General features: G+C 47.4%; 1 protein-coding gene across 2 annotated transcripts in view; it reads right to left on the bottom strand.

Annotated features, from left to right (window-relative positions):
• Positions 1–19,152, bottom strand: part of SREBF1 (sterol regulatory element binding transcription factor 1) — a 44,202-nt gene extending 25,050 nt beyond the window's left edge. The window contains exons 1-4 of one of the 2 annotated variants that reach the window (XM_028705739.2): positions 18,709–19,152; positions 3,051–3,434; positions 1,497–1,663; positions 1,018–1,146 (exon numbers count right to left, since the gene is read on the bottom strand). In XM_028705739.2, coding sequence (XP_028561572.2) covers positions 1,018–1,146; positions 1,497–1,663; positions 3,051–3,434; positions 18,709–18,814 — 786 coding nt within the window. In that variant the 5' untranslated portion in view covers positions 18,815–19,152. Of the gene's footprint in view, positions 1–1,017; positions 1,147–1,496; positions 1,664–3,050; positions 3,435–7,324; positions 7,480–18,708 lie in introns of those variants that run through there. The other variant, XM_028705740.2, reaches the window with a different exon arrangement.
• Between the last annotated feature and the right edge of the window lie 6,056 nt (positions 19,153–25,208).

Genomic DNA, 25,208 nt, shown 5'->3' with positions numbered 1-25,208 from the left:
TAATAATAATAATAATTTATTATTTATACCCTGCCCATCTGGCTGGGTTTCCCCAGGCACTCTGGGCGGCTTCCAGCAAAATATAAAAACACAATAAAACACCAGAAACTTCCCTAAACAAGGCTGCCTTCAGATGTCTTCTAAAACTCAGATAGTTGTTTATTTCCTTGACATCTGACAGGAGGGCGTTCCACAGGGCGGGGGCCACTACCGAGAAGACCCTCTGCCTGGCTCCCTGTAACTTGGCTTCTCGCAGTGAGGGACTTACCAGAAGGCCCTTGAAGCTGGACCTCAGTGTCCGGGTAGAATGATGTGGGTGGAGACGCTCCTTCAGGTATACTGGGCTGAGGCCGTTTAGGGCTTTAAAGGTCAGCACCAACACTTTGAATTGCGCTTAGAAACAAACTGGGAGCCAATTTAGGTCTTTCAGGACTGGTGTTTTGTGGTCTCGGCAGCCACTCCCTGTCACCACAGGTCTAGCTGCCACAAAACGCCTTGGCTCCTGAACAAACCGGCTACCGAATGATCAAAACCTGGAAGTGAGCGTTCCATTTTTTGAACAATTTTTGTAAGCCGAATGTCCAGCAAGGCTTCTGCTGCTTCCGATTGGTTGCAGGAGCTTCCTGCAGCCAATCAGAAGCTGCGCTTTGGTTTCCGAACGTTCTGGAAGTCAAACAGACTTCCGAAACGGATTCCGTTCAACTTCCAAGGTACGACTGTACTGTAAATCATAGAATAAAAAAATTGTAGAGTTGGAAAAGACCCCTGTGGGTCATTTAAGCCCAGGGTTTTCCAAACTTGAGTCCCCAGCTGCTTTTGGACTACAACTCCCATCACCCCTAGGTAGCAGGACCCGTGGTCAGGAATGATGGGAACTGTAGTCCAAAAACAAATGGACTGGGCAACCCTCGATTTTATGGTTTTATCTTTTTGTAAACCGTGTTGAGGTGGTTGTTGTCGTTTACCGTCAAGCGGTGCACAGATATTACAAGACAGAACAATTCATTAACTAATTACCGGCATCTGTAGTGATGTCGACTGGACGGCCGTTGTGGTCCCCAGAGAGGTGATGCCAGAGGTCTGGGCTCCCGAGACAGTTGTCAGAAGCAGAGAGTCGGCCTTGATGAAGTGAGGCTGCAAAAGGACCTGTGGGAAGAGAGGAGGGGTCAGTGCGAAGAAGAAGAAGAAGAAGAAGAAGAAGAAGAAGAAGAAGAAGAAGAAGAGTTGTTTGGCTTTGATATCCCGCTTTATCACTACCCGAAGGAGTCTCAAAGCGGCTAACAATCTCCTTCCCCTTCCTCCCCCACAACAAACACTCTGTGAGGTGAGTGGGGCTGAGAGACTTCAAAGAAGTGTGACTGGCCCAAGGTCACCCAGCAACTGCATGTGGAGGAGCAGGAAAGCGAACCCGGTTCACCAGATTACGAGTCCACCACTCTTAACCGCTACACCATGAGAGGACTAACAGATCCAGGGCCCCCGCAGCCCCTGCTCACCGGCACTTGCTGGATCTGGCGCTGGACGACTTGGGATCCACTGTGGGGAGTCAGAATCTGTTGGGGAGCGATGTTCTGGAGCTGGGTTTGCATTGCCACTGGCTGGTTCTGCTGCGACGTGGCTTGGGTGTTTGGAGGGGGCTGAGAATGCCCTCCTGGCTGGGGAGCTGAGAGAGAAACATGTTTATTTCTAAAATGCATCCATATTCCATCCATTTCTCCAAGCAGCTCATGGTCCTCCCCTTCATTTAATCCCCACAACAACCCTGTTGTTGCAAGCAAAAGACCGGCCCCCAACATCACCCAGTGAGAGCTCCATGGCCCAGTGGCGATTAGAACCCTGGTCTCCTAGTCCAATGCTCTAACCACTGCACTACAGCAGAGCAGCCCTACTGAAGCAGAATGAAGGAATATGTAACTCGGCATCCTCCGTTTCTCCCACCAGCCTGTGAAATGCTTCCAGGAAGACCCCAAGCTCCCTGGCAAGTAGTATTCACAGGTAGACCACCACTGAACAGGGAGGTTTCGCATGACCAGTGGCCATGAACAGAACGAGACAGAAAGCATTTGCACATTTGAAACCCCCAGCGCTGAACGCCTTCACCCATTTTGGTTCCCAAAGTAGATTCTGATGCCCTCTGAGATCCCTTTCTGTCCTCCAGATCAGGATAATGATCTGTTTATCATTGGCAACTGCAACAAAATGGTGCAGTCTCGAGTGCTCCTCTTGACGGTTCCAGCCACTCTGCTCCCCACCCAACCACTCACAATTTTCTGTCTGTCCTCCAACAAATGGATCAGTCTTTTTTGGCTGTTTGGCCTCCCCATCCAAATAATTCTAATTCTGAAATCTTTAGGCCACAGTTTCCTAATCCCTAATTTATATATGGGGCCGATTACAAGCCCCTGTGCATTTAAGAAGTAGGGGGACTGTCATCCGTTGACTTCTAAGGAGCTCTGCAGCATCAAATCACCTCTAGGGCCGCCAACTTTTCAACAGGTCCCTGTAGCTGTGCCTTTAACAGCTGCCTGGTGTTAAGCAGGGAAAAGAGCAGGGAAAGACACGACTCCTCAGTGTGAGCAGGGAAAGACACGACTCCTCAGTGTGAAAAACTTCGCCTGCTAGTTCCTGAAGATGTGGCAGCTGCTAATGGCACAGGAGCACACCCAGCTGCTGCTTTTTGGTCAGTTGGCAAGCCCAGCCCCCTCTTATTGTATTATTACTATTAACATTTATTTATACAGCGCCATCAATCTGCCTGGCTCTGTGCACAACTAAAATCAAGAAATCCTACCTTCAAAGGACACACACTCCAAAACAACAAACAGAAACAATACAATAAAATAATAATAATAATAATAATTAATAATAATAATAATAATAATAATAATAATAATAATAATAATATTTTTATTATTATTTATACCCCGCCCATCTGGCTGGGCCCCCCCAGCCACTCTGGGTGGCTTCCAAAAAAATATTAAAATACTGTGATACATCAAACAATAGTTTAATTTTTGAAATCAGTTAAGCCTGGGGGCCGCCCTCCTCACCGGAAACACTGCTCTGATTCAGGAATCCCACCATAGGTTGCGCTGAGAATTGGGTCTGGGGTGCCGGGACAAAACTCTGAGCCGCCATCCTGGTCGGTGGGAGCCGAGATGCAGGCTGGCTGGCCGTCGACAGGACAGGCTCCTCCTTGATGTCCATCGGAGTGGGCTCTGTGTTCGAGTTTGCTGCCGTCACTGGTTGGAAGCTGGGTGGGGGTGGAGCTGGGACCTGGAACAAGCTGGAGGAAGGTGAGTTTGCGGCCTCCAGGTAGCCACTGAACAAACTGGGCCCATGTGGATTGGGCTCTGGGGTGACAGTTGTGCCGAACGACGCTTCGAACAGACCAGGGAAGTCTCCATCTTCAGTGTTGATCAGCTGAAGCATGTCTGCAAAACATACAGAAGGAAGGTAGCCTTGAGACGGGGTTCTCTTTGTACTTAGGAGTCTGGGGTCTGTGAGAATTTCCTTACGAACAGGCAAAATGGGCACACAGACCAGGGCTGCAATTGCACCATACTTTATAGCACAATGGTACCCCTCTATTTTTTTTAAAAAGTAAAACAATTATTGATACTTTTCCACATACAGAACAATAAAAAAACTAATTTAAATAAAGAGGAAACGGAAAAGGAGAAACAAAAGAAAACAAATTGAGAAAGAGGAAAGAGAGGGAGAGAAAATCACAAAGAACTCTATCAGAGGTAGGTTTTAAACTTTGTCTCACACAAAAGGGAGTGGACCCTCCCAGCTCTCACCAGTATGATACCACTTCAAACAGAATCCAGAAAGCTCTTTGGCTATGTGACAGGTACTCTTTATATTCAGACACAAAAGAGAACTTTGCCACCTCTTTCTAGGATGTCTGCCTCCTGGGCTGTTACCCAGTTTCACAACTCCCGTTCAGCAGATCACATGGCAAACAGATGCCCGTCTGGGCTGAAGCTCACTGTGTGAGCCAAGGCTTGGCAGGATCATCCCCAAGATTGTGGGTCTCTCAGGAGTGCCTGGATCTGATCTCTCAACCATCACAGCTATGGAGTTAAGACCTCCTGTGACCAACGACCACCTGTGCCAACCTCCAGCAATGCTGCCGCAGCACAATTCTGCCAACCTTTGGTCACATCACCAACTACTCCACATTCAAGATCAGTAAAGGTAAAGGGACCCCTGACCGTTAAGTCCAGTCGCGGACGACTCTGGGGTTTCGCGCTCATCTCGCTCTATAGGCCGAGGGAGCCAGCGTTTGTCCGCAGACAGCTTCCAGGTCATGTGGCCAGCATGACTAAGCCGCTTCTGGCGAACCAGAGCAGGGCACGGAAACACTGTTTACCTTCCCGCTGGAGCGGTACCTATTTATCTACTTGCACTTTGACGTGTTTTCGAACTGCTAGGTTGGCAGGAGCAGGGACCGAACAACGGGAGCTCACCCCGTCGCGGGGATTTGAACCGCCGACCTTCTGATCGGCAAGTCCTAGGCTCTGTGGTCTAACCCACAGCACCACCCGCGTCCCTCAAGATCAGTATCCTGCACCAATAACTCTTTGCATCTCGCATGCCCAGCAGCATAGGGGCTGGAGGTTTGTGATAAGGCAGCCCTGTTTAAGCCAAGCAGGTCTGGGTCAAGCCAGAACGGGATTGCAGACTACGTGAAAAGGACTATACAGTGGTACCTCGGGTTAAGAACTTAATTCGTTCTGGAGGTCCGTTCTTAACCTGAAACTGTTCTTAACCTGAGGCACCACTTTGGCTAATGGGGCCTCCAGCTGCTGCTGCGCTGCCGGAGCACAATTTCTGTTCTCATCCTGAAGCAAAGTTCTTAACCCGAGGTACTATTTCTAGGTTAGCAAAATGTGTAACCTGAAGCATCTGTAACACGAGGTACCACTGTATTTGGAATGTCAGTTGGGGGGTGGGGAGTATTGCAGTAAAGTACCCACTGGGGCAGAACAGAACAGATGGCTACTGGATCAGGCCAATGGTCCAACTAGTTCCAGCATCCTGACCTCACTGTGACCAACTACATGTCCCCAAGGGAAACCTGCATGCAGGATTCAGCCACAAGAGTCCTCTCCCCCACCCCCAGAGGTTTCCAGCAACTGGCCTTCAGAAGCATTGTTGCAGAGCATAACCAATATGGCTAGTAGCCACCAAAAGCCTTATTCTCCCCCATGAATTTTGTCTAATCCTCTTTGCAAGCTATCCAAGCTATGTGGCCTCTACTGCCTCCTGTGGCAAGCAGTTCCACAGGTTAACTATGCACTGTGTGGAAATAAAAAAAACCTTATGCCATGCATAATTTCACAAACTATCACATTACTTCTTAGGCATCTTTTATCTAAACTAATAAGCTCCAAATGCTGCACTTTTTTCTTCATAGCAGAGTTGTTCCACTCCCTTGACCATCTTGCTTGCGCTTCTCTGAACCTTTTCCAGCTCCACAATATCCCATTTCAGGTGAGGCAATCAGAACTGCACACAATATTCCAAATGCTGTCACGTCATAGATTTGCACAATATTGGTGGTTTCGTTTTAAACTCCTTTCCTAATGATCCCTAGCATTGAATTTGCCTTTTTTCACAGCTGCTGCTGCACTCTGGGTCGACATCTTTATTGAGCAACCCATCAGAGTTGACAAATAGCCTGGCCTTGTATAATGTGGCTTTCTATGCCACACACAACACCTTGACGAAAGTAACTCACAACACAAGACAGCCCTCAGGAAACTGTGCTGGTGTCAATCTGTCTTCAATGCACCGCTCTGGAAATTTTATTTCAGGAACTTCAGCAAATCTCAACCTGCAATTTCCAGCAGAACCACCCAAAAGGGCTCGTCCATACTGTTTTTGATTGACCGATATGTTGAATGCATTGCGTATCGAGTAATTCCCTTGGGACCAGGAGCTTTTCTCATTGCTCAGCGGCTATGCTTTGCAAAAAAAACCCTGATCTTACCTTGCTAAATCGGAAAATCCACAGCGAGGTGTTGCTTAACGAAGCTTCAATTAAGCAGGTAAAATTGGGTTTAGGCAAGGAAAAGCCACAGAACAACAAAGAAAGCTCTCAGACCCAGGGGAATTGATGGTACACGGGTCAAGCGAAAGTGTGGATGGATCCAAAGTCAGCTCAGTGCTGCTCCAAAATAAAAATCCAGGAAGGTTCTGCAAAGATGCAGGATGGGAATTAAGCATTCTGCAGATCCAGGCATCCATCCTAGGGCTGAAGAATTATGTGCAACAGACTAGTCCATTTTGCAAAGCTCAGTTATCCAAATCTACCTAGCACTAAACTAAGGCACATGCTCCACAAAGCCCTATGTAAATTAAACCCCTTCAGGCAAACTTCTGATACTTATCGGAATGCCAGCACACATGGATGCTATCAGAGTGACAGCACTCAGGGCCCCATCCCATCTTCAGAATAGAGCGTTGGTACCGCTCTCCACCCTTCTGAAAAGCAGAAGCAAATTTTATTTCTTATTTATTTCGTAAAATCGATGCGCTGCTGAAAAACCTGAAAGCAGTTTACAAAATGATAGAAACAAGAGAACCAAGGGGAAACACAACTTTAAAACATACGAAAAGTTGAAACACTGAAGCAGATTAAAATTTAGCAAAAAGCCTGCAGTTTTGTTTGTTTGTTTTTAAAAAATATTATAGCCCAGCCTGCAAACAATAGCAGGAAATTGCATAGAAACAATTGTTTCATAAAAACTTTTTTTAAAAAACTGTGTTTTCATTCACTCTCAGGGGTTAAACAGGAAGGTAAGTTTCCAAAAGCCATGACAACTTTGGAGGGCGAAAAGGAAACGCCTTCGCCTCTATTGGCATCTGTACCCTCAGTGTGCATGCATACAAAAGCTCATACCAATAACAAAATTAGTTGATCTCTAAGGTGCCACTGGAAGGAATTTATTTCTTTTTTGTTTCAACTACAGCAGACCAACCTGTAACCAAATCTGGAAAGTTCCTAATTCAGACGAAACTCCTTCGCCTGCCCTTGCTATACCACTCACCCACCCTGCCCCCTCCCGTAGCTGTCAACTTTCCCATTTATTTAAGGGAAATTCCCTTATTCCTAATAGGATTCCTCGCAAAGAAAAGGGAAAAGTTGACAGCTATGCCCCCTCCGCCTGAAATCCAGAGTTGTTCTCTAGGGCGGAGGGAGAGTGGAAAGGATCCTAGCGTCTCTTCCACGGGCATCCTTCTTCCGCACCACCTGGGCAGAAGAGGAGGCCAAGCAGACAGCAGAAGCTACACCTGGAAAGGAAAGTTGTACCTTCTAAAGTGCAATCCATCCTTCCTGGCTGGTCCAAAGGCAGCCCTCCCCTGACCCTTCTTCCACACCTTGGGGTGGGGGGACGGGGACGTGCAGACAGTGCCCTGGTCTGGCAGCCTCGCTGTGCAAAAAGTACAACTCTGGGAACTGCTAGTTCTTTTTCTTTTTTTTAAACTCTCTTCCCTCCTCCTCCCTCCTCTTTTCTGGCCAGCCTCTTCCCCCGCCCCTCCTCCTCCTCCTCCTCTTCCCTCCTCCCCCCCCCCTCCCTGGCTGGAATGAGAGGGTGGAATTGTGAATCACGGATTTAGCATGAGGTGATCCTGCTTGGCCAATCAGGGCCGGCCCGGCTGCCAACCACCCTGGCGCTGGGTCTTTCAGCCTTGCTGCAGACTCCAAGGTGAATGGCACCCGGGGTTACTGCCGGGCATGGCAGATTAACGCTTTCCCTGCCGGCCGAGGGGGGGTTACTCTAGGTCAGCTGCACAGGCTTAACCCGTCTGGAGCCGGACCCTTTTCAAGAGGAATCGTAAGAGTTGGAAGGGACACCCCCCACCCCAGGGTCATCTACCATAGTCCAACCCCCTGCAGTGCAGGAATCTTTTTCCCAACGTGGAACTCGAACCCTGGACCCTGAGATTAAAAAGTCTCACGCTCAACCGACTGAGCTATGCGCGCAGACACACGCTCAGGCCACATCCACGTCATATATTTCAAGCACTTTGAACAGTCCTGACTTCCCCCAGAGGATCCTGGGAGCTGTAGTTTGTTAAGGGTGCTGAGCATTGTTAAAGCTAAAGGGACCCCTGACCGTTAGGTCCAGTCACGGATGACTCTGGGGTTGCGGCGCTCATCTCGCTTTACTGGCCGAGGGAGCCGGCATACAGCTTCCAGGTCATGTGGCCAGCATGACTAAGCCGCTTCTGGCGAACTAGGGCAGCACATGGAAACACCGTTTACCTTCCCACCAGAGTGGTACCTATTGATCTACTTGCACTTTGATGTGCTTCCAAACTGCTAGGTGGGCAGGAGCAGGGACCGAGCAACGGGAGCTCACCCCATCGCGGGGATTCGAACTGCCGACCTTCTGATTGGCAAGCCCTGGGCTCTGTGGTTTAGACAACAGCGCCATGCCGCCAAGGGTTGTTAGGAGGCTCCTATTCCCCTCACAGAGCTACAGTTCCCAGAAGGGACAGCCCATCCATGAGGCAAGAGGAGGCAGCTGGATTCTCAGCGGCAACAGATCCCAATGTAGATCTTTATTCCGCCCCACCTCTCCCTTGTTCCTGATGTAGATCTTAACTCATTCTTTATTTTCTGGCAAAACACCATTTTGGGGTCTGCCTTGGGTGTCAAAATATATTGACCTGACCTTGATTCCCTGAGTCATAAAATTATAAAGTTGGAAGGGGTCCCGAGGGTCATTTAGTCCAACCCCGGCAATGCAAGAATCCTGCCCACAACTCTGCCCCTGGGTGGGCTCGAACCACCAACCTTCTGCTTAACAGCAATTCACACTGACCCCGTTGTGCTACCTTCAGATGGAACTCTGGGAATTGTAGCTCTGGTAACAACTACTCCCAACAACTCCCAGCTCCTGCCAACCTAGCAGATCAAAAGAACGTCAAAGTGCAAGTAGATAAATAGGTACCACTCCGGCGGGAAGGTAAACGGCATTTCCGTGCGCTGCTCTGGTTCGCCAGAAGCAGCTTAGTCATGCTGGCCACATGACCTGGAAGCTGTATGCCGGCTCCCTCAGCCAATAAAGCGAGATGAGCGCCACAACCCCAGAGTCGGCCACGACTGGACCTAACGATCAGGGGTCCCTTTACCTTTAACAACTCCTAGCATCTTTAACAAACTACATTTCCCATGATTCTTTGGGGGAAGCCATGACTGTTTAAAGGGGCATAATAGTGCTTCAAATGTATGGTGCGGAAGGGGCCTCTAATCCAATTCCTGGCTTGCTCTTGTGCTTTTAACAGCTTGGTGTACAACAACAAAACTTTGTACAAAGACCTTCCATCTGTCTTGCATAAGGTTGTGAAACAGCCACAAAGACACCCACTCTGGCTCATTCCTGTGTCCACAGTGTCTTACGAAGAAAACCAGTGGAAAAAGCTTTCCTTCTCCCACAACTTTGAGCCAGCCTCTGCAGATTAAGCTGCGCAGGAGCTGGGGTGGTTAAAAAAAGCTGGCAATCCCAGCAAACCTCAAGCAAACTGAGCCATCGCTGCACCAAGCACTGCAATAAAAGAAGGAACCATTTTTACTGTTACAGACCTAAATTTGGGCAAAAGGTTGCCAGACAAATGTGGCCTCCGTGAGTCTCTGTCACAACACTGACTCTGCCATCAGGGGTCATCTAGTCCAACCCTCTGCAATGCAGGCATCTCAACTAAAGCATCCATGACTTAACTCTTGACAACAATTTTCACAGTCGAAATCATGCAGTCATTATTTCCCTTGATCATGTGTTGTATGAAGGAATACTTTCCTTGCTTTGTGACCGATCAATTTCTGAACAGTCCCAAGTTCTAATACGGTATGCCCCGCGGAGGACCTTAAGGTCCACAAATGACAACACTTTGGAGGTCCCAAGTCGCAAGGTGGTTAGATTGGTCTCAGCTAGGGCCAGGGCCTTTTCAGTACTGGCCCCAATTTGGTGGAATGCTCTGTCCCAAGAGACTAGGGCCCTGCGGGACTTGACATCTTTCTGCAGGGCCTGCAAGACAGAGCTGTTCCGCCTGGCCTTTGGTTTGGACTCAGTCTGACCCTTATGTTTCCCTCCCCTTGTGGTTTCGATCTATGGGCTACTATTAAAATCAGGATGCATTTAAAATTGTATTTCAACCCGTATTTTAAATTGTTTTTTTTCCCCTCCCCTATTATGTTTTTATTGTGATTTTACTGGTGTTAGCTGCCCTGAGCCCGGCGATTGCCGGAGAGGGCAGGGTATAAATAAAGTTATTATTATAATCCGGGGAATATAATTCCACCTTTTCAAGGATGTTGCAAACATTGATCAATCCCAACTAGCACCAGCCTGTCATCTCTCTGCTCACCCGCCCCAAAGGATTAGCTTATCCAACACAGGCCGATTAGATCATTTCAATCTCCTAAAAGAGCCAATAAATGTCTATTCTGCCTTTGGCGTTGCAGCGTCTGTACTTTGGAACTCCCTGCCAATTGACACCAGGCAGATGCCATCACTGTATTCTTTCTTTGCCTATATAGACACAAGGTTGGTTGCTGGTGTTGATTAAATTTGTATATCTGAAGATCTCGGGGCAGCCCACAGCATAAAAATACAAAATAAAAACAAAAAAGTACATTAAAAAGCACATTTAAAAGGACATTGAATGTTAATCAGCCCAAGGCCTGGTTGAAGAGGAATGTTTTCGCCTGGTGTCTACAGATGTATAATGAAGGCATCAAGTGAGTCTCCCTGGCTAGAGCATTCCACAAGTGGGGAGCCATCGCAGAAAAGGCCCTGTTCTCAAGTTGCCACCTGGGTGGGGTGGGGGGAGGCATACAAAGAAGGCCCTCAGAGGATGATCACAGGGTCTAGGGCACTTCAAATGGGGAGAGGCAGTCCTTGAGGCTACATGGTTTATTGTCTTTCCTTGTTTACATATGTTTCTAACCGCTTGAAAATGTTTTGTTTTTAACTGTATTTTTTTATTACAGATGTGTTTGCCACCCTGGGGTCCTTTGGGAGGAAGGACAGAAGATCTACATTTTCATTATAGGGAGAGTACTGCCAGAATCAAAGAGCTGAAATAGTCCTCCAAAATCATCTCGGCCAACTCTCTCTGCTGCTACAGGAAATCCAGCTAGGCTACAGTTTAGGGAGAAGGTTCATTCATAGACGAGTTAAAATTGAGCAAAGAAAACTGAGGAAAGCAAGGTTCAGAGACAGAAGGACCTGTCTTTTACTAAGAAGAGAGTTTGAACAGACCGAAAGGCTGGGAATCCACAATTTATTTATTTATTTATTTATTGGTTGCAATGGACCTCTTGTGTTGTTTAGGATGGGCAAAGGAGATGCATAAAAGGAGGGCACTGAGGGGGTGTGTGGAAAGGAACAAGAGGAATTATCTGTCTAAAGGAGATGGGGAAAATAAGAACCCAACATGAACTTAGGCACAGACAGCAGCAGCACCCAAACACACCGTCCTGCCAGAGGCAGCCTCCCCAGACACTCTCTGCCCTACTTCCAAAAATGGGACCTGCCCTTTGTCCCGTGTCACAGTCCGCCCCCAGAAAAGCGATGACTCCAGGTAACCTCCTGAGAACACAAAGGTGTGTTTGGCTTTTCCCAACAGCTGATTAGCAATACAAACTTGCCAACAGGGACAACCTCCTCTGCTGTCAGGGATTGGTACCAGATGCATGTTTGACTACAACTCCCATAATTCCTGAGTATTGGCCAAGATAGCCTGGGGTTGATAGCAGCTGGAGCCCAACGGCATATCGCTAGTTGGACTCCGGACAGATGAACAGTTCAACTTTGGATTGCAGGTGGATGGAATCCTTTTTAAATGTTCCCTCTCACTAAAATAATAATATTTGAAAATAATAATTGAAACACCTCCCTGTGTGTAGTAAGCTAGTACAGCAATAAGGCTGAGCTGCATCCCTGATTTTCTACCTACAGATAAGATATATTTAATAATTTTTAAAATTTCATTTAATAAAATGTATATACTGCAAGGAAAAACTCCTTTAAGCTGTTCTAAGCAATATTCAGTCGTTGAAATCATCTGTTAAGAAACAGTTAACAACAGGTATTAAAGTATTTAAAAGATTAAAATCAGTACTAGCTAGAAGGCAAGAGAACACACGCAACTTTTATAGGTCTGAAAAGGATTGCCTAAGCAAAACCATTTGAAGTGGGAGCTAAAAGAAGTTCAGCGCTGGTGCCTGCATGTTTTCAATAGGCAGGGAGTTCCAAAGTATAGCTATTAAACATGAGAAGGTTGATTTATTACAATTGTGGAATATTATGGGGCACCCATAACAAGCTGTGCTTGTTCTGTCAGTGTGTATGTGTGTATATTTAGGATATTGTTCTAAAATGGAGTCTAAAGTACTACAGTTCTACTTTGTCAGGACTGAAATCACAATTCGACCAACCAAGCTCCAAGCCTACTTGATTAGCACCAAATCCATCCAACACAAAAACACAAACACAAACAAACAAACAAACACACACAACTGCATCAAATTGGACACTCACTCTCAGGCGCCTAATTCCAACTGTGTCCTGTAACACCCAGTGTTGCTCTTAGGTGCAGGTTGCAAAAGAGCCCTGCCAAATTACTGAGGGAGCATTACAGACAGCTTTATTATATTTCACAAGGGCAGGCAGATGAACCACTCTGGGAATTGTAGTTCTGTGATGTGAAACAGTCAAAGACTCTTCCCAAGGAACTCGGTGTAGCTCTGTGGGAGGAATTGGGGTCTCCTATCAACTTTCAGCAGCCTTAGCAAACTACACCTCCCAGGATCCTTTGGGGGAAGTCATGGCAGCTTATAGTGCTTTGATACTGCTTTAAATTTGTGTGTAGATGGGGCTAAGGATAGAAGAGCAGGCGGAGGTTCCCAGTATTTTCCCAGATCTGGCCAATCTATAGGGCTTTTACTGCCCACCAGTCAGAGTGGTTGGTGCTACACTGCCTGGCCGCACAGTCTCCAAACATCCTTACAGTGGTACCTCAGGTTACATACGCTTCAGGTTACAGACTCCGCTAACCCAGAAATATTACCTCAGGTTAAGAACTTTGCTTCAGGATGAGAACAGAAATCGTGCTCCGGCGGCATGGCGGCAGCAGGAGGTCCCATTAGCTAAAGTGGTCTTCAGGTTAAGAACAGTTTCAGGTTAAATACGGACCTCCGGAACGAATTAAGTACTTAACCTGAGGTACCACTGTATTTTACTTTGAGGAGAGATGCTGCGTTGGGGTGGGGTAATTTTGACTCTTGAACAATCTGCGTGTATTTTTATTTATGTGTTACACTTTTACTCAGCCCGTCCTCCAAGCAGCTTGAGGTGGCATGAATACCTCTCCTCCCCTTTCATCTTCAAAACAACCCTGTGAGGTAGGTCTGACCAAGGCACAAATTCATGGCTGAATTTGAACCTGGGTCTCCCTGCTCCTAGCCTGACACTCTAACCATATAACCATTATCAACCCCTGTACCCGCTACCATTTCCCAAATCAGGGAAAGGCGGGGGACCTTTGATCCTCCAGATGTTGCTGGACTACAACTCCCATCATCCCTGGCCATGCCACCAGGGATGATGGGAGTTGTAGTCCAACATCCCATGGGTTCCTCAACCCTGCATTATAGACATGCTCTCATGTGGATGCAGATGCACAGACCCAGAGTCTCTCTGGTATCCTAACCTACTCAGTAACCATTTATTCAGGCAGCGAATGTTTATTTCCTTACTTGTGGCATTTATATCCCACCTTTTCCTCCAAGGACCTCAAGGGGGCGTACAAAGTTCTCCCCCTCTCCATTCTGTCTCCACAACAACCCTGTGAGGTAGGTTAAGGTGAGAGGCAGCGGCTTTCTCAAGGTCACCCAAGTGAGTTTCATGGCTGAGTGGGGGATTTGAACCTTCGTCTCTCAAGTCCTAGCCTGACATACTCTAACCAGAGCACCACCTTGGCAGAACCCCTTTGAGTGCCTCCGTTTTAAAACAAGTGCGATCAGATCTGCGGTGACAAGAGATATCCTCTTCCAGCATTCTGACATTTTTAAAAGAAAAGGGACTGATATAAGCAGTGTGGCATAAGGACAGAGCAAGGGTTTGAATCCACATCTCCAGTATTCAGTATTTTCTCTCGCTTTACTCTTTACTCTCACTTATTGTGTATTTTGTGTTTTTATTGTGTATTTTTATGCCCTGAGATCTTTGGGTGAAGGGCAGTATAATAATAATAATAATAATAATAATAATAATAATAATAATATCAGCAGCAGCATAAGGGCAACAGTGAAGGACCACCAGTAATGCCTAAGAGCTGGGAGAGTGACCCTTAAGCAGTTACCCTTTGCTGTATCAATAGCAGGGCTGGATTTAGGTAGGTTTGATTAGGCCCTAAGTTACTGAAGGTAATGGGGCCCTTTCTATGTCCAGCTGTCCTTTGTCAACAACAAATTGTCACTGTTTTTTTGTGTCGAATATATGCTATATGGTAATTTATGGACCTAATCTAAACCCATTTGCACATGTTCCCATGCAACCAGTCCATGCAGAATGTAGGCACCCTATATATAGAAAGGAGCAAACCAGTGATATTTGAGGGAGCAGGCTAGCTGGCGGGGCCCATGACTTGCATCATAGGAGCCAACACAACACAAAACACGGTTGCTGTATGTATGTTTTATTTTATTTGTTTTTTATCTTATATTTTGGAAATGTACATCCAGTTTTTTTCCCTTAAATTTTTTTGGGGGCCCCCAAGAAAGTGGGGCCCTAAGCTATAGCTTGTTTAGCTTATACGTAAATCCGGCACTGGTCAATAGGGGCATTATATTATTCTACCCTTGTTCTTACCTGGGAAGTTCTGGAAGCAGGATGAACACTAGACACCACCCCCAAAAAAGATGGCAAAAAGACAACAGGAAGTGGCATAAAATTTGCATGTGGTAATTTATGAGCATAGATCATGGAATCATAGAACTGTAAAGTTGGAAGGGAACCTGTGGATCATCGAGTCCAAACCCCTGCAATGCAGCTGCCCCATATGGGGATCAAACCTGGGACCTTGGTGTAATCAACACCATGCTCTAAGCAACTGAGCTATCCATTTAGATGTCCCTTTAGAAATAGTTGCACCTCACCACAGTGGGCAAGCCCAGCATCTGCTGAGTCTGTTATCCAGGAGCTTTCTGTGGGAGCAGCAGAATCTATTTATTTGTTGCCATTCCTGTTCCTTTGCAAAATATTTGCACAAGCTGCCCAGAGATTCTGAGACAGGCCAGTCTCAGAGCACTACAACTCCCATTGTCTTCAGCCACTGGCAATGCTGGCAGAGGCTGATAGGAGTTCAACAACAGATGGGGGGCACATCATCTGTGTCGTCCCCCCATGCATGGGAACAGCTGGCCTGTCATACCTTCCCATAGGACAGTGTTTCCCAAACTTGGGCCTCCAGCTGTTTTTGGACTACAACTCCCATCATCCCTGGCTAGCAAGACTAGTGGTCAGAGATGATGGAAATTGCAGTCAGAAAACAGCTGGGGACCCAAGTTTGGGAAATACTGGACTACAACTTCCATCATCCATCACCACTGGTCCTGCGAAGTAGGGATGATGGGAGTTATAGTCCAACAGTTACTGGAGGACCCAAGTTGGAGAAACACTGTCATGGGACCTGTGGTGGTGTGGCCTGTGGTTTGGGTGGGCTGGGAGACTCCCAACAGCCAGTTAGAGGCCTGAAGGGCCCCTTTTTCAGCCATGGGCCGGTCCACCGTCCTTCAGACCATGTGGTGGGCCAGACTATTTTTTTTGGGGGGGAATGAAGGAATTCCTGTGCCCCACAAATAACCCAGAGATGCATTTTAAATAAAAGGACACATTCTACTCATGTGAAATCACGCTGGTTCCCGGACCGTCCGTGGGCCGGATTGAGAAGGAGATTGGGCAGCACCCGGCCCCCGGGCCTTAGGTTGCCTACCCCTGCATTAGGAAACGGTAAGCATGTCTTTTTCCAAGGCAGTAATATCAGAGCTGGCCCACCCATAAGGCAGGTTGAAGCACCGGCCTCAGGCGGCAGATGTGCAAGACTGCTTCTGGCATGCGGCACTGCCACCCAAATTGTGGAACACCCTGGCTCTTGCCGAGTTCTGCAAGAGGGGAGGGGGCATTCTGGCAGCCCCAGAAGTGTGGGGGGGGCAGCAGTAGGGGGGCAACGGGGGGGACTTCCGTGATTTGCCTCAGGTGGCGAAATGGGATGGGCCCTTTCCCTGACTGCAACTATATCCTAACTCCAAAGCAAGAACTAATGCGCCCCTTAAGCTCTCAGAGCACTGGAGCACTCTTGCCTCTTATGCAATGAGTCGCAGCCTTGGGTATTGTTCCCTGATCCTTAGGAACTATTACAACAACCATGCACAGTAGACCAGTGTTGCTACTTTCACAGTATATTTTGTTTTATGTATTTAGGTGATTTTTTTTTTAACCGCCCTTTGCACAAGTTACAAGGCAGATTGCAACCGAGTCCAATAAGATTAAAAAAACGGATCCGTAAGATTACGCAGCCCTTAAGACACAGGAACTCGTTAGCAATCATTTATCTCATCAGGTCTCTCCACCTCCAAAACCCTGCCCCCAAAAGGTGCGTCTTAAGCAGGTACCTAAAACCACGAAGAGATGGTGCTAGGTGTACCTGAGGAGGGAGCTCCACATGTGAGGAGCCACCACTGAAAAGGCCCCAATACCATGTACTTCATTCTCAATTGGTTCAACAGTCAAGCCCTCTTCACAGGGAACTCTGGGAATCGCAGTTCTGTGAGAGGGAAACGGGCCTCTTAACAGCCTGCAGCACCCTTCAATAAGCTATAGCTCCCAGAATTCTTTGGGAAGCCATGACTGTTTACAGTGGTGTCGTAGTGCTTTAAATATATTCCATGTTAACGGTGTTAAGTTAATGTGCTTAATTAGAGGAAACTCATTATTGACATTTATTAAGGATTAGAAACTTCTTATGGAATTTCTGCTTGAAAGAGAAAATATACTTGTAATATCTGTATCTGAAGATTGAAAAATTATTGGCTTATATAAAATATAATAGTTGGAGGTCAATGAGTGAATACTATCTTTAGCTGACGGACAGAGAATCAGAAGCCTTTTTCTTTCCCCATCGTCTTTTCTTACTCCTTTTCTCTCTTTGCTTCTGTTCTTTTTAAGATTAGATTTCGAAAGTATTCTTTTTACTCAGGTGTATTATGAAAAGATGCTTTGTATTGGGTAGGAACTTTTGTCTCTCTTTTGGTAAGTTATCAATGAAACTGAACCTAAACCAAAAAACTGTATATGCCTCCAGGTCGGGACCTGCCCTCTTTGCACTTTGCAACGCGACATTAAAAGCACCATAGCATTACTAAGAGATGCTCATACAGCTGCACACACAAGAGGTGTGCTTTGCACGAAAACCCAGCAACGCTGGCACGGGACGGTTTTGCAAAGGCGCAGTCGAGGCAGAGAAGGGGGGGGCGGGCAAGACGGTGGAGTGCGATCATAGGAGACGACAACCAGGGCTAAAGTCCCTTCGGCCCCCCAATAAAATATTTGAGGGGACCGGGGCACACACCCCCCCAAGTTGATGTGCATTGCCTTTGTGCGCATCGCGTCTTGTGATCCATTCTGGGGGGCGAGGCATACCTGGGCCTCCCCAATATTTTATTCAAGTTGGCACCCTTGGGTGCAAGCCAAGCCTAGTTGCACAACCCAAACCTTGCACATCAAGGCGCTGCGAAAGCGCAGGAGCCGCGGAGCGTCGCCCCAGCGCGCAAACCTCGGCGCCTCGCGAAAGGCGCGCTGAACTTTCTTCGGAGAGAGGGAATGACCGACAGTAACCCGAGGCGTGACGTCAGCCTCCCCCTCCCCTCTCTCTCACACACACACAGACGGGGGGGGAGTGGGCGGGGCGTTTAGCCTTAGCAGCTGGCTACCCGCCAGGGACACGGGGAGGCGGTGGATTTCTGGATATTATATTTGCAATCTCACAGGCTCCTTGTGACTCCCTTCTGCAAAGCCAGCGATCCTCCGTCCTCCCACAAAGGCACCCGGCGTGATGTTGCCATGGGCAAAAGGCGGCGTTTTGTTTTGTTTCCAGATGCTGGTGGTAAACGGGGTACAAAAGCACATGGCTCGCGAAGGCAAGAGTGGGGGGGGGGGCGGGATCCGTTCAAGGGATCCCGTCACCCCAGGAGAATCGGATCCCTCGGTGGGAGAGGAGCAGGCTCGTGCCTACACACACGCTCCCCAAACTCTCACTTCTCAGGCGCGCGCGAGCTCAGGACGCGCTCGCTTCATCCAAACTGGTTAGGAAAAAGGATTTGAGAAATATTGCACACATCAGGCTCTAATTTGGAAGTTGACTCTTGCTGAAATCACAGGCTGGCTGGATATTTATCTATCTTGGCAAAAGGGCACTTTTGGAAATAATAATAATAAAAAACCATCGCACTCCCTTTGCACAGAAATTAGGACCCTCGTCCCAAACCACAGATCCCGACTTTAACTCCACCATGATGCAAGACCCCGGTTTTTTTGCAGGTACCAACTGGGCAAAAGCTGCTTCCCTTCTCCCCGGTTGGCACCGTGAGAAACAGCCCCCCCCCGCCCCCCTACTGACAGTACCCACCGTCAATGTCGCTCAGCAGAGCCGTGTCAATCTCGCTGGATTCATGGAGAGTCAGCGAAGGGTCCAAGCCGTCCAAAGACGCCTCTTCGAAGGCGAGGTTGTTCATCTCGGCCACGACGCGCGCAAACCCCTCCTTAGAGAAACCCCCTCCACGCACGCACCCCTACCCAGGCCAAAAATAAGTTGATTTTTTTAAAAAATAAAATGTGTAATTGAATAATCTGGAGGAGCCTGGATGACAGGCTGGGAGGTGGAAGCGCCTTCCTTAGGCTGCCGGGGACTCCGCGAGAAGAGAAGCCATCTGCGCATCGGGAAGCCAAGCGGCCCGGCGTTTATGGGCTGGGGGCTCCTAGCTGCCTGCTGCCGGCTGCCGTCCTCCCGTCCATAGCAGGCTCTGTAAGGTGGAGGGAAGGCAAGTTGCGAAGTGGAGCTCAAACCTGCTACTGGGAGGGAGAGCAGGGGGAGGAGCCTCCGCTCTGGGGAACGCCCCCTGGCTCTCTTGATTGGCAGCCCCCTGCAGTTCCCAGGAAGTGAACTGGCTGGCCGGCCCGCCTCCCCCCCATGGACGGGAGGGGTGTGCGGGACACAACAACACCGGCGGCAAGAGTCCCCGGCTCCGCTTACTTAGCAGGAAATCTGCCCCGCTTTGATTAGGGATCACTTCCGAGCAGATGTTGACACGGTTGCAGGCTCAGTGTTGGAGGAGGAGGAAGGCCTTGGAGCAGCTGGAAAGGGAAATTCAACACGTCGTGTCCTCGCCCCCACCCCAACCATGCATGCCCAGAAAGTTGCACCTGATGAATTTCTGCCTGTTGCGCACAAAGGGGGTTAGGGGAGGGACATTAGGATGGTCTGATCAAGGGGACCCCAGAAGGCTCAGGAACCCAAGGATGTGCAATTTGGAAAGGGTATTTGACACCACCTTGCATCATTTTGCAATAATTGTTGTTGTTGTTGTTGTTGTTGTTGTTGTTGTTACATTTATATCCCAGTTTTTCCTCCAAAGAGTTCAAGGTTCTCTGCTTTATACACTTCATCACTGCAAAAACCCTGTAGTGTAGTTCCAGTTACAGATGGGTAGCCGTGTTGGTCTGCCATAGTCAAAACAAAAAAAATTCCTTGCAGTAGCACCTTAAAGACCAACTAAGTTAGTTCTTGGTATGAGCTTTCGTGTGCATGCACACTTCTTCAGATACACGCTGTGTATCTGAAGAAGTGTGCATGCACACGAAAGCTCATACCAAGAACTAACTTAGTTGGTCTTTAAGGTGCTACTGCAAGGAATTTTTCCTGTAGTGTAGGTTAGGCTAAGAGGCAGTGACTGGCCCAGTGTCATACCCTGTGGGCTTCATGGCTGAGTGGGGAGCTGAATTCTGCTCTCCTGGTCTGACACTCAACTCTCAACCACACCGTTGGTAACAGTAGATTAACTTCAGCATAACTGGTTTTTTATATAAAGGAAACAATGCATGAGGTTATTTAATTTTAAGGATTTGTTTACGCACCCTTAAAAATATTACACCCGTGCAATTTTTAAAACATGCTAATAACGAGCTGAGTTTCTCGCATTGGAGGGGTTCCTTCGAACTACAATTCTGTGATTCTATGAACTAAAGAAAAACAATGAAACTGTAAATCGTCTAACCAACCATTGCTTAAAGTAGAAAGAGTTGGATCCAGACTTCAATCATTATTGGGGAAGACCCATTGGGTAATTTGCCCAACTAAGTCATATTCAGAATGGGTCTTCTCCGAGTATGATTAACCCTAGATATTCACCACTGAAATTAAGGGGGGTTGATAAAAATTAACCATCCCATTTATTGCAAAGGGTCTGTGCTAAGAATGGCAAACAGCGTAATTCTCACCCTGTCCACTCAGAAGTTCCCCTTGATCGAATTGGTCAGAGCCACCCCTCAGCTTACCTAGGTAGCCAGATGTTTAGCCAATGTCAAATCTGCTAAAGGTGGCTTTTTTACTACAATTAAGGTTGTTCCTTTATCCTCTTTGCAGGGTAGATGGCAAAATTAGTCACTGATAATTGCTCAGAAGAGGGAATTTCAGCACGGGATATACCTGCAGAAACTGTCTCTTCTACACATCTGTTTAAAGGTACAAGAGCACAGAAGAGATGGACTATTATATATATATATGGTGTGTGTGGGTGTTATATATATATATATATATATATATATATATATATATATATATATGATAGATGAAAGAAAGAAAGAAAGATTCAATCAATCAATCATTCAATTAGGGGTTGGAGTAGATCATCCTCAGCGTCCATTCCATCTCTACAATTTTATTCTATACAAATAAAGAGTTAAACTACACCCAAAGCTTTTTTTAAAAGAAAACAAGCAAGCAAATAAAGCAGAAATTAACATCTGGAACTCACTGCTGGAGGATGTGGCTATAGCCACTACCTTAGATGACTTTATAGGGGGACAAAGGGAAACCAGCAATAAAACGTTGTAATGATCAGATCAAAATGAGCAGATAACAGCAAAGGTTGCTAGGTTCATAGCAGGGGCAATCAGAATAAGGGCCACTAACTGATGGCTGATTCAGGACTTTAAATTGTGCTCTTATATCAAATTTCCTTTTCTGTGTATACTGTACTGTTTTACTGTTGCTTTGGCCATTGGCTAATGTGAATAAAGTTTTATCTCTCTAAAAAACAAAACAAAAAACGTTGCAATGTCCCTCCTCAAGGAGTCAAATAAGCATGCCTGCTTCCAGCAAATTCCATATCACTGCTTTATGGTCCTGCTGTTCCGAGGTAGACTGCCTCTGAACATGATGCTCTGCTACGAGGGTGGGGAAAACTCTTTCATCTCAATGGCCACATTCTCTTCTGGGCAACATTGGCTGGGGGGGGGGGGTCAGTTACCTGCCAGTGGTGGGCAGGGCTAGAGGCAACACGTGGGTTTTGCTTTGATAGCATCAGCTAGTTTTACGGTCCACTGTCACGCCCTTCTTCACAGAGAAAGAGGAGTTGTCAGTCACTGGGTATCATTATATTTAGGGTGGCATCTTATTCAGAGGCCGTCTACCTGAAGAGTAGCTGTTGAGGACAAAGAGCAGCAGAAAGTCATTTGCCTTTATGGCCTCAATTTGGCCTAGATGGGATTTTCAGCTTTTGTGCAGATAGGGTCTCACTTGAGTGAATGCTCCTTTAAATCAACAACAATCTGTGCTCATAGAAGATTAGCTGCTCAAGGAGAAGAGCATCTTCCTGTTGCACTACTTTTCTATGTGCAGGGATTTCTTTTAAGGTGGAAGCATGCAGTCATTCAAACCCCAGCCTGCAGTCTTAAGTGGTAAGACCCAGACAGAGTCTCCTCAGTGAGAAGTTGGCTACAAACTTAAATAGAATTACTTGCGAGTACCAAATCGGCCTAGGATTTAAATATGTGATGTAGAATACTATGGCTAAAAGTTAAAATGAAAAGAAAGAAAAATGTTAATTGGACTAAGTAAATTTTATGTAAAATTAGTTTTGGAAAACTGCTACAATGATTTATATGGAAACTCAGCCAGGGGAAGGTGAGGAAGTCATCTAACAATGTTAACTAAAGTGGAATTTCTATAGTTAGGATATATGTCTGTCTGTTTGTTTGTTTGTTCTTTGATGTTTTCTTTTTATGTTTGATGATATGTTTGTTTTAAAATTTGGAAAATTTAATTTAAAAAAATGGGGGGGGGGGGGGGGAGAAGTTGGCCACATTCTGAACATGTGAATAGCGAAGGGCCTTCCCCTACTTTCTGCCCACAATGCCTGAAATTCAGAGGTAGACTGCATTAGGTCATGCAGGTTCCATTTAGCTGTCATTAACAACAGGTCTCATCTTTCTCCCCTAATCAATTTGTCCGTTTTTTAAAGCCACCCAGACTAATCTTTACTTCCTTGCAGGGCTGTTTGTCTTTGCAGGCACAAACGTGCCTTCTGCGATCAGGATCTCCCTGGGAGCAAACAAACAAAAAGGCAGGGAAAGAGTTAAAACTTGTTCCGCTCCTGTGGGCGGGGCCGTGCTGCGACCTCAGCCAATCGGCTGCGGCCAAGGCAGGAATGCCCCCGCGGGAAAGCTTAGTTGAGCAAGCGGGGAAACACCTCCAGTAGTGCCAGTCGGCTCAGCCAATGGCCGCGCGGCTCCGCAGTGGAGTGATTTCGCGTCACAGCCCAGGCTCTAGGATTACATCATGGGGGCGGGGATTCCCCTCCTCCACGTGGAGAGGAAGGCGAGGAGCTGCCAAAGTCAGAGTCGACGTGAGGGGCGGAGTCAAGGATTTAAAGGAGCCGCTCAGGTTCGGTTCCCCGTTGTTTGTGGACGGAAACGGGAGCTTTGTGTTAAATATCCTGCAGCGCAGGGACTTAACCAGGACTTAACCAGGTGGCCAGATGTAAAAGGGGAAAAAACTACAGGGCTCTTGCACAACCATGTAAGCCGTACCTGCTGAAATTTCTTCTATTAAGGAAAGAATATTACTAATAAAATACTACTATATTATGAAATAATATTAAAACGTACATCAACACTCCCCGTTTCATAGCTGCCTGCCGCCGCCAAGCATCAATCTCCGGGCGTTTTAATTGTTTTACTTTAAGGGGTCTTGCCGGGCACGTAATAATTCCTCTGCACATGAGCAGAAAGCTTTTCCTCGTATGCACACTGGGCGGGAGTGGGGTGCCAACTCCAGCACTCTTTCCCCAGCTGCATGGAACAGAGTAAGCCTGTAGATGAAGGTTTCCCTCACTGCTGCAGCTGCGTGGTAGGAAAAGCAGCACCTGTTGGATTACTGCCTTGCAGAGGGGTGAAGTCAAACTGCTGCATTTGCAGCACCAAAAGTGACCTCTCCAGGGCGCAAGCCTGGGCAGGGTGTATGGAGGTCTTGGACCACCCAGGCGACAAGATCCCCCCTCAACCTCGCTGGTGTGGTCCAAAGGAAAGCGGAGCAAGACATTTGGCACCAGCTGGGCTGCAGGAGTTGGCGGAAGGAGGAGTACAAGGCGCCATTCAACTGCCTTAGGGACTGCACTCCGGATTTGTTTATTTTACTAATTTTCTTATCCTGAAGATATCCCGCAAGGAAGCGGGAAGGTTTAGGTCTAGGATCAGCGTTGTCCTTCTCCTAGATGGGCTACTTTCCCAGGTGGAATCCGCTGGAACCTGTCTTCGCATGCAGGGCAAGTCCCTAACTCACCGAGGGTTAGAGACCCATCGGCTACCGTCACCTGGTTAAGCTGACCAGTCGAAGCCATTCCCAGTGTGGGGCTGCTGTCGCCTGCTGACAGCTTCTGGGACCCACAGGTGTAGAATTTCAACAATTGGTTTTATTTATATTTTGAATTTCTTTTTAGATGAATTTCTTTTTTTATTGACTTTTATAGATAACTGCAAATGCATAGTTTATGTAAAACACTGAAAGCAGCAGCTAAAATTGAGCTGTTTTGCAACAGTTTCAGTGGAAACTAGCTGGTGCTATTGGAGCAGCCAAGAATGCTAGCTGCTGGGTGCTTGGGACGTGCTGCACAATGGATGGGAGGACCTACCTGGCAATCACCGCATGTTATGACATCTGATAATTGACAGGTAGGTTCTCCACCCCAGCTGTAGATTGCAGGCTCCTTGGGGCAGGGGCCTACCCACACCTTTTGTAAAGCTGTTACGTACATGGATGGCACTACTGCCGTCAATCGCTTTGTTCTCGCTGTGTGTGGAAATTGCAAAACTCATGTTCCTTTCCACAGTTTTCTGCTCTGTCAGAGCAAGTTTCCTCCCAAACAGAAGCTGGCACTGTATTTTACTAGAATGTTGTGGCAGACAAAAGGCCGCAGGAGGCACATGATGCGCTGGAAAGAACAGCAGTAAACAAGGCTACAAAGCCAATAGACAGAAGTCACTGAGCTGGGCAGTCACATTGCAGCTGGTGCTCATGCAGACCAAGGACATCTTCACACCATCCATTTAAAGCACTGCAGCTCCACCTTGAGCAGTCCTGCTTTTTGCTAAAGAACTCTAGGAGCTGTAGTTTCTTACGGGTGCAGAGAGTTGTTAGGAGGCCCCTATTCCTCTTATGAAGGGACGCAGATGGTGCTGTGGCCTAAAACCACAGAGCCTCTTGGGCTTGCCGATCAGAAGGTTGGTGGTTCGAATCCCCACGACGGGGTGAGCTCCCGTTGCTCGGTCCCTGCTCCTGCCAACCTAGCAGTTCAAAAGCACGTCAAAGTGCAAATAGATAAATAGGTACCGCTCCGGCGGGAAGGTAAATGGCATTTCCGTGTGCTGCTCTGGTTCGCCAGAAGCGGCTTAGTCATGCTGGCCATATTACCCGGGAAAACTGTCTGCGGACAAACGCCAGCTTCCTCGGCCAGTAAAGCGAGATGAGCGCCACAACCCCAGAGTCGTCTGCAACTGGACTTAACTGTCAGGGGTCCTTTTCCTTTTTTATTCCTCTTACAACTCCCAGAGTTCCCTGTGAAAAGGGTTTGT

The sequence above is a fragment of the Podarcis muralis genome, chromosome 14, assembly GCF_964188315.1.
Source record: "Podarcis muralis chromosome 14, rPodMur119.hap1.1, whole genome shotgun sequence".
NCBI lineage: Eukaryota > Metazoa > Chordata > Lepidosauria > Squamata > Lacertidae > Podarcis > Podarcis muralis.
Note: the sequence above shows the minus strand (reverse complement) of the source record. Positions and strands in the feature narration are given on the sequence as shown.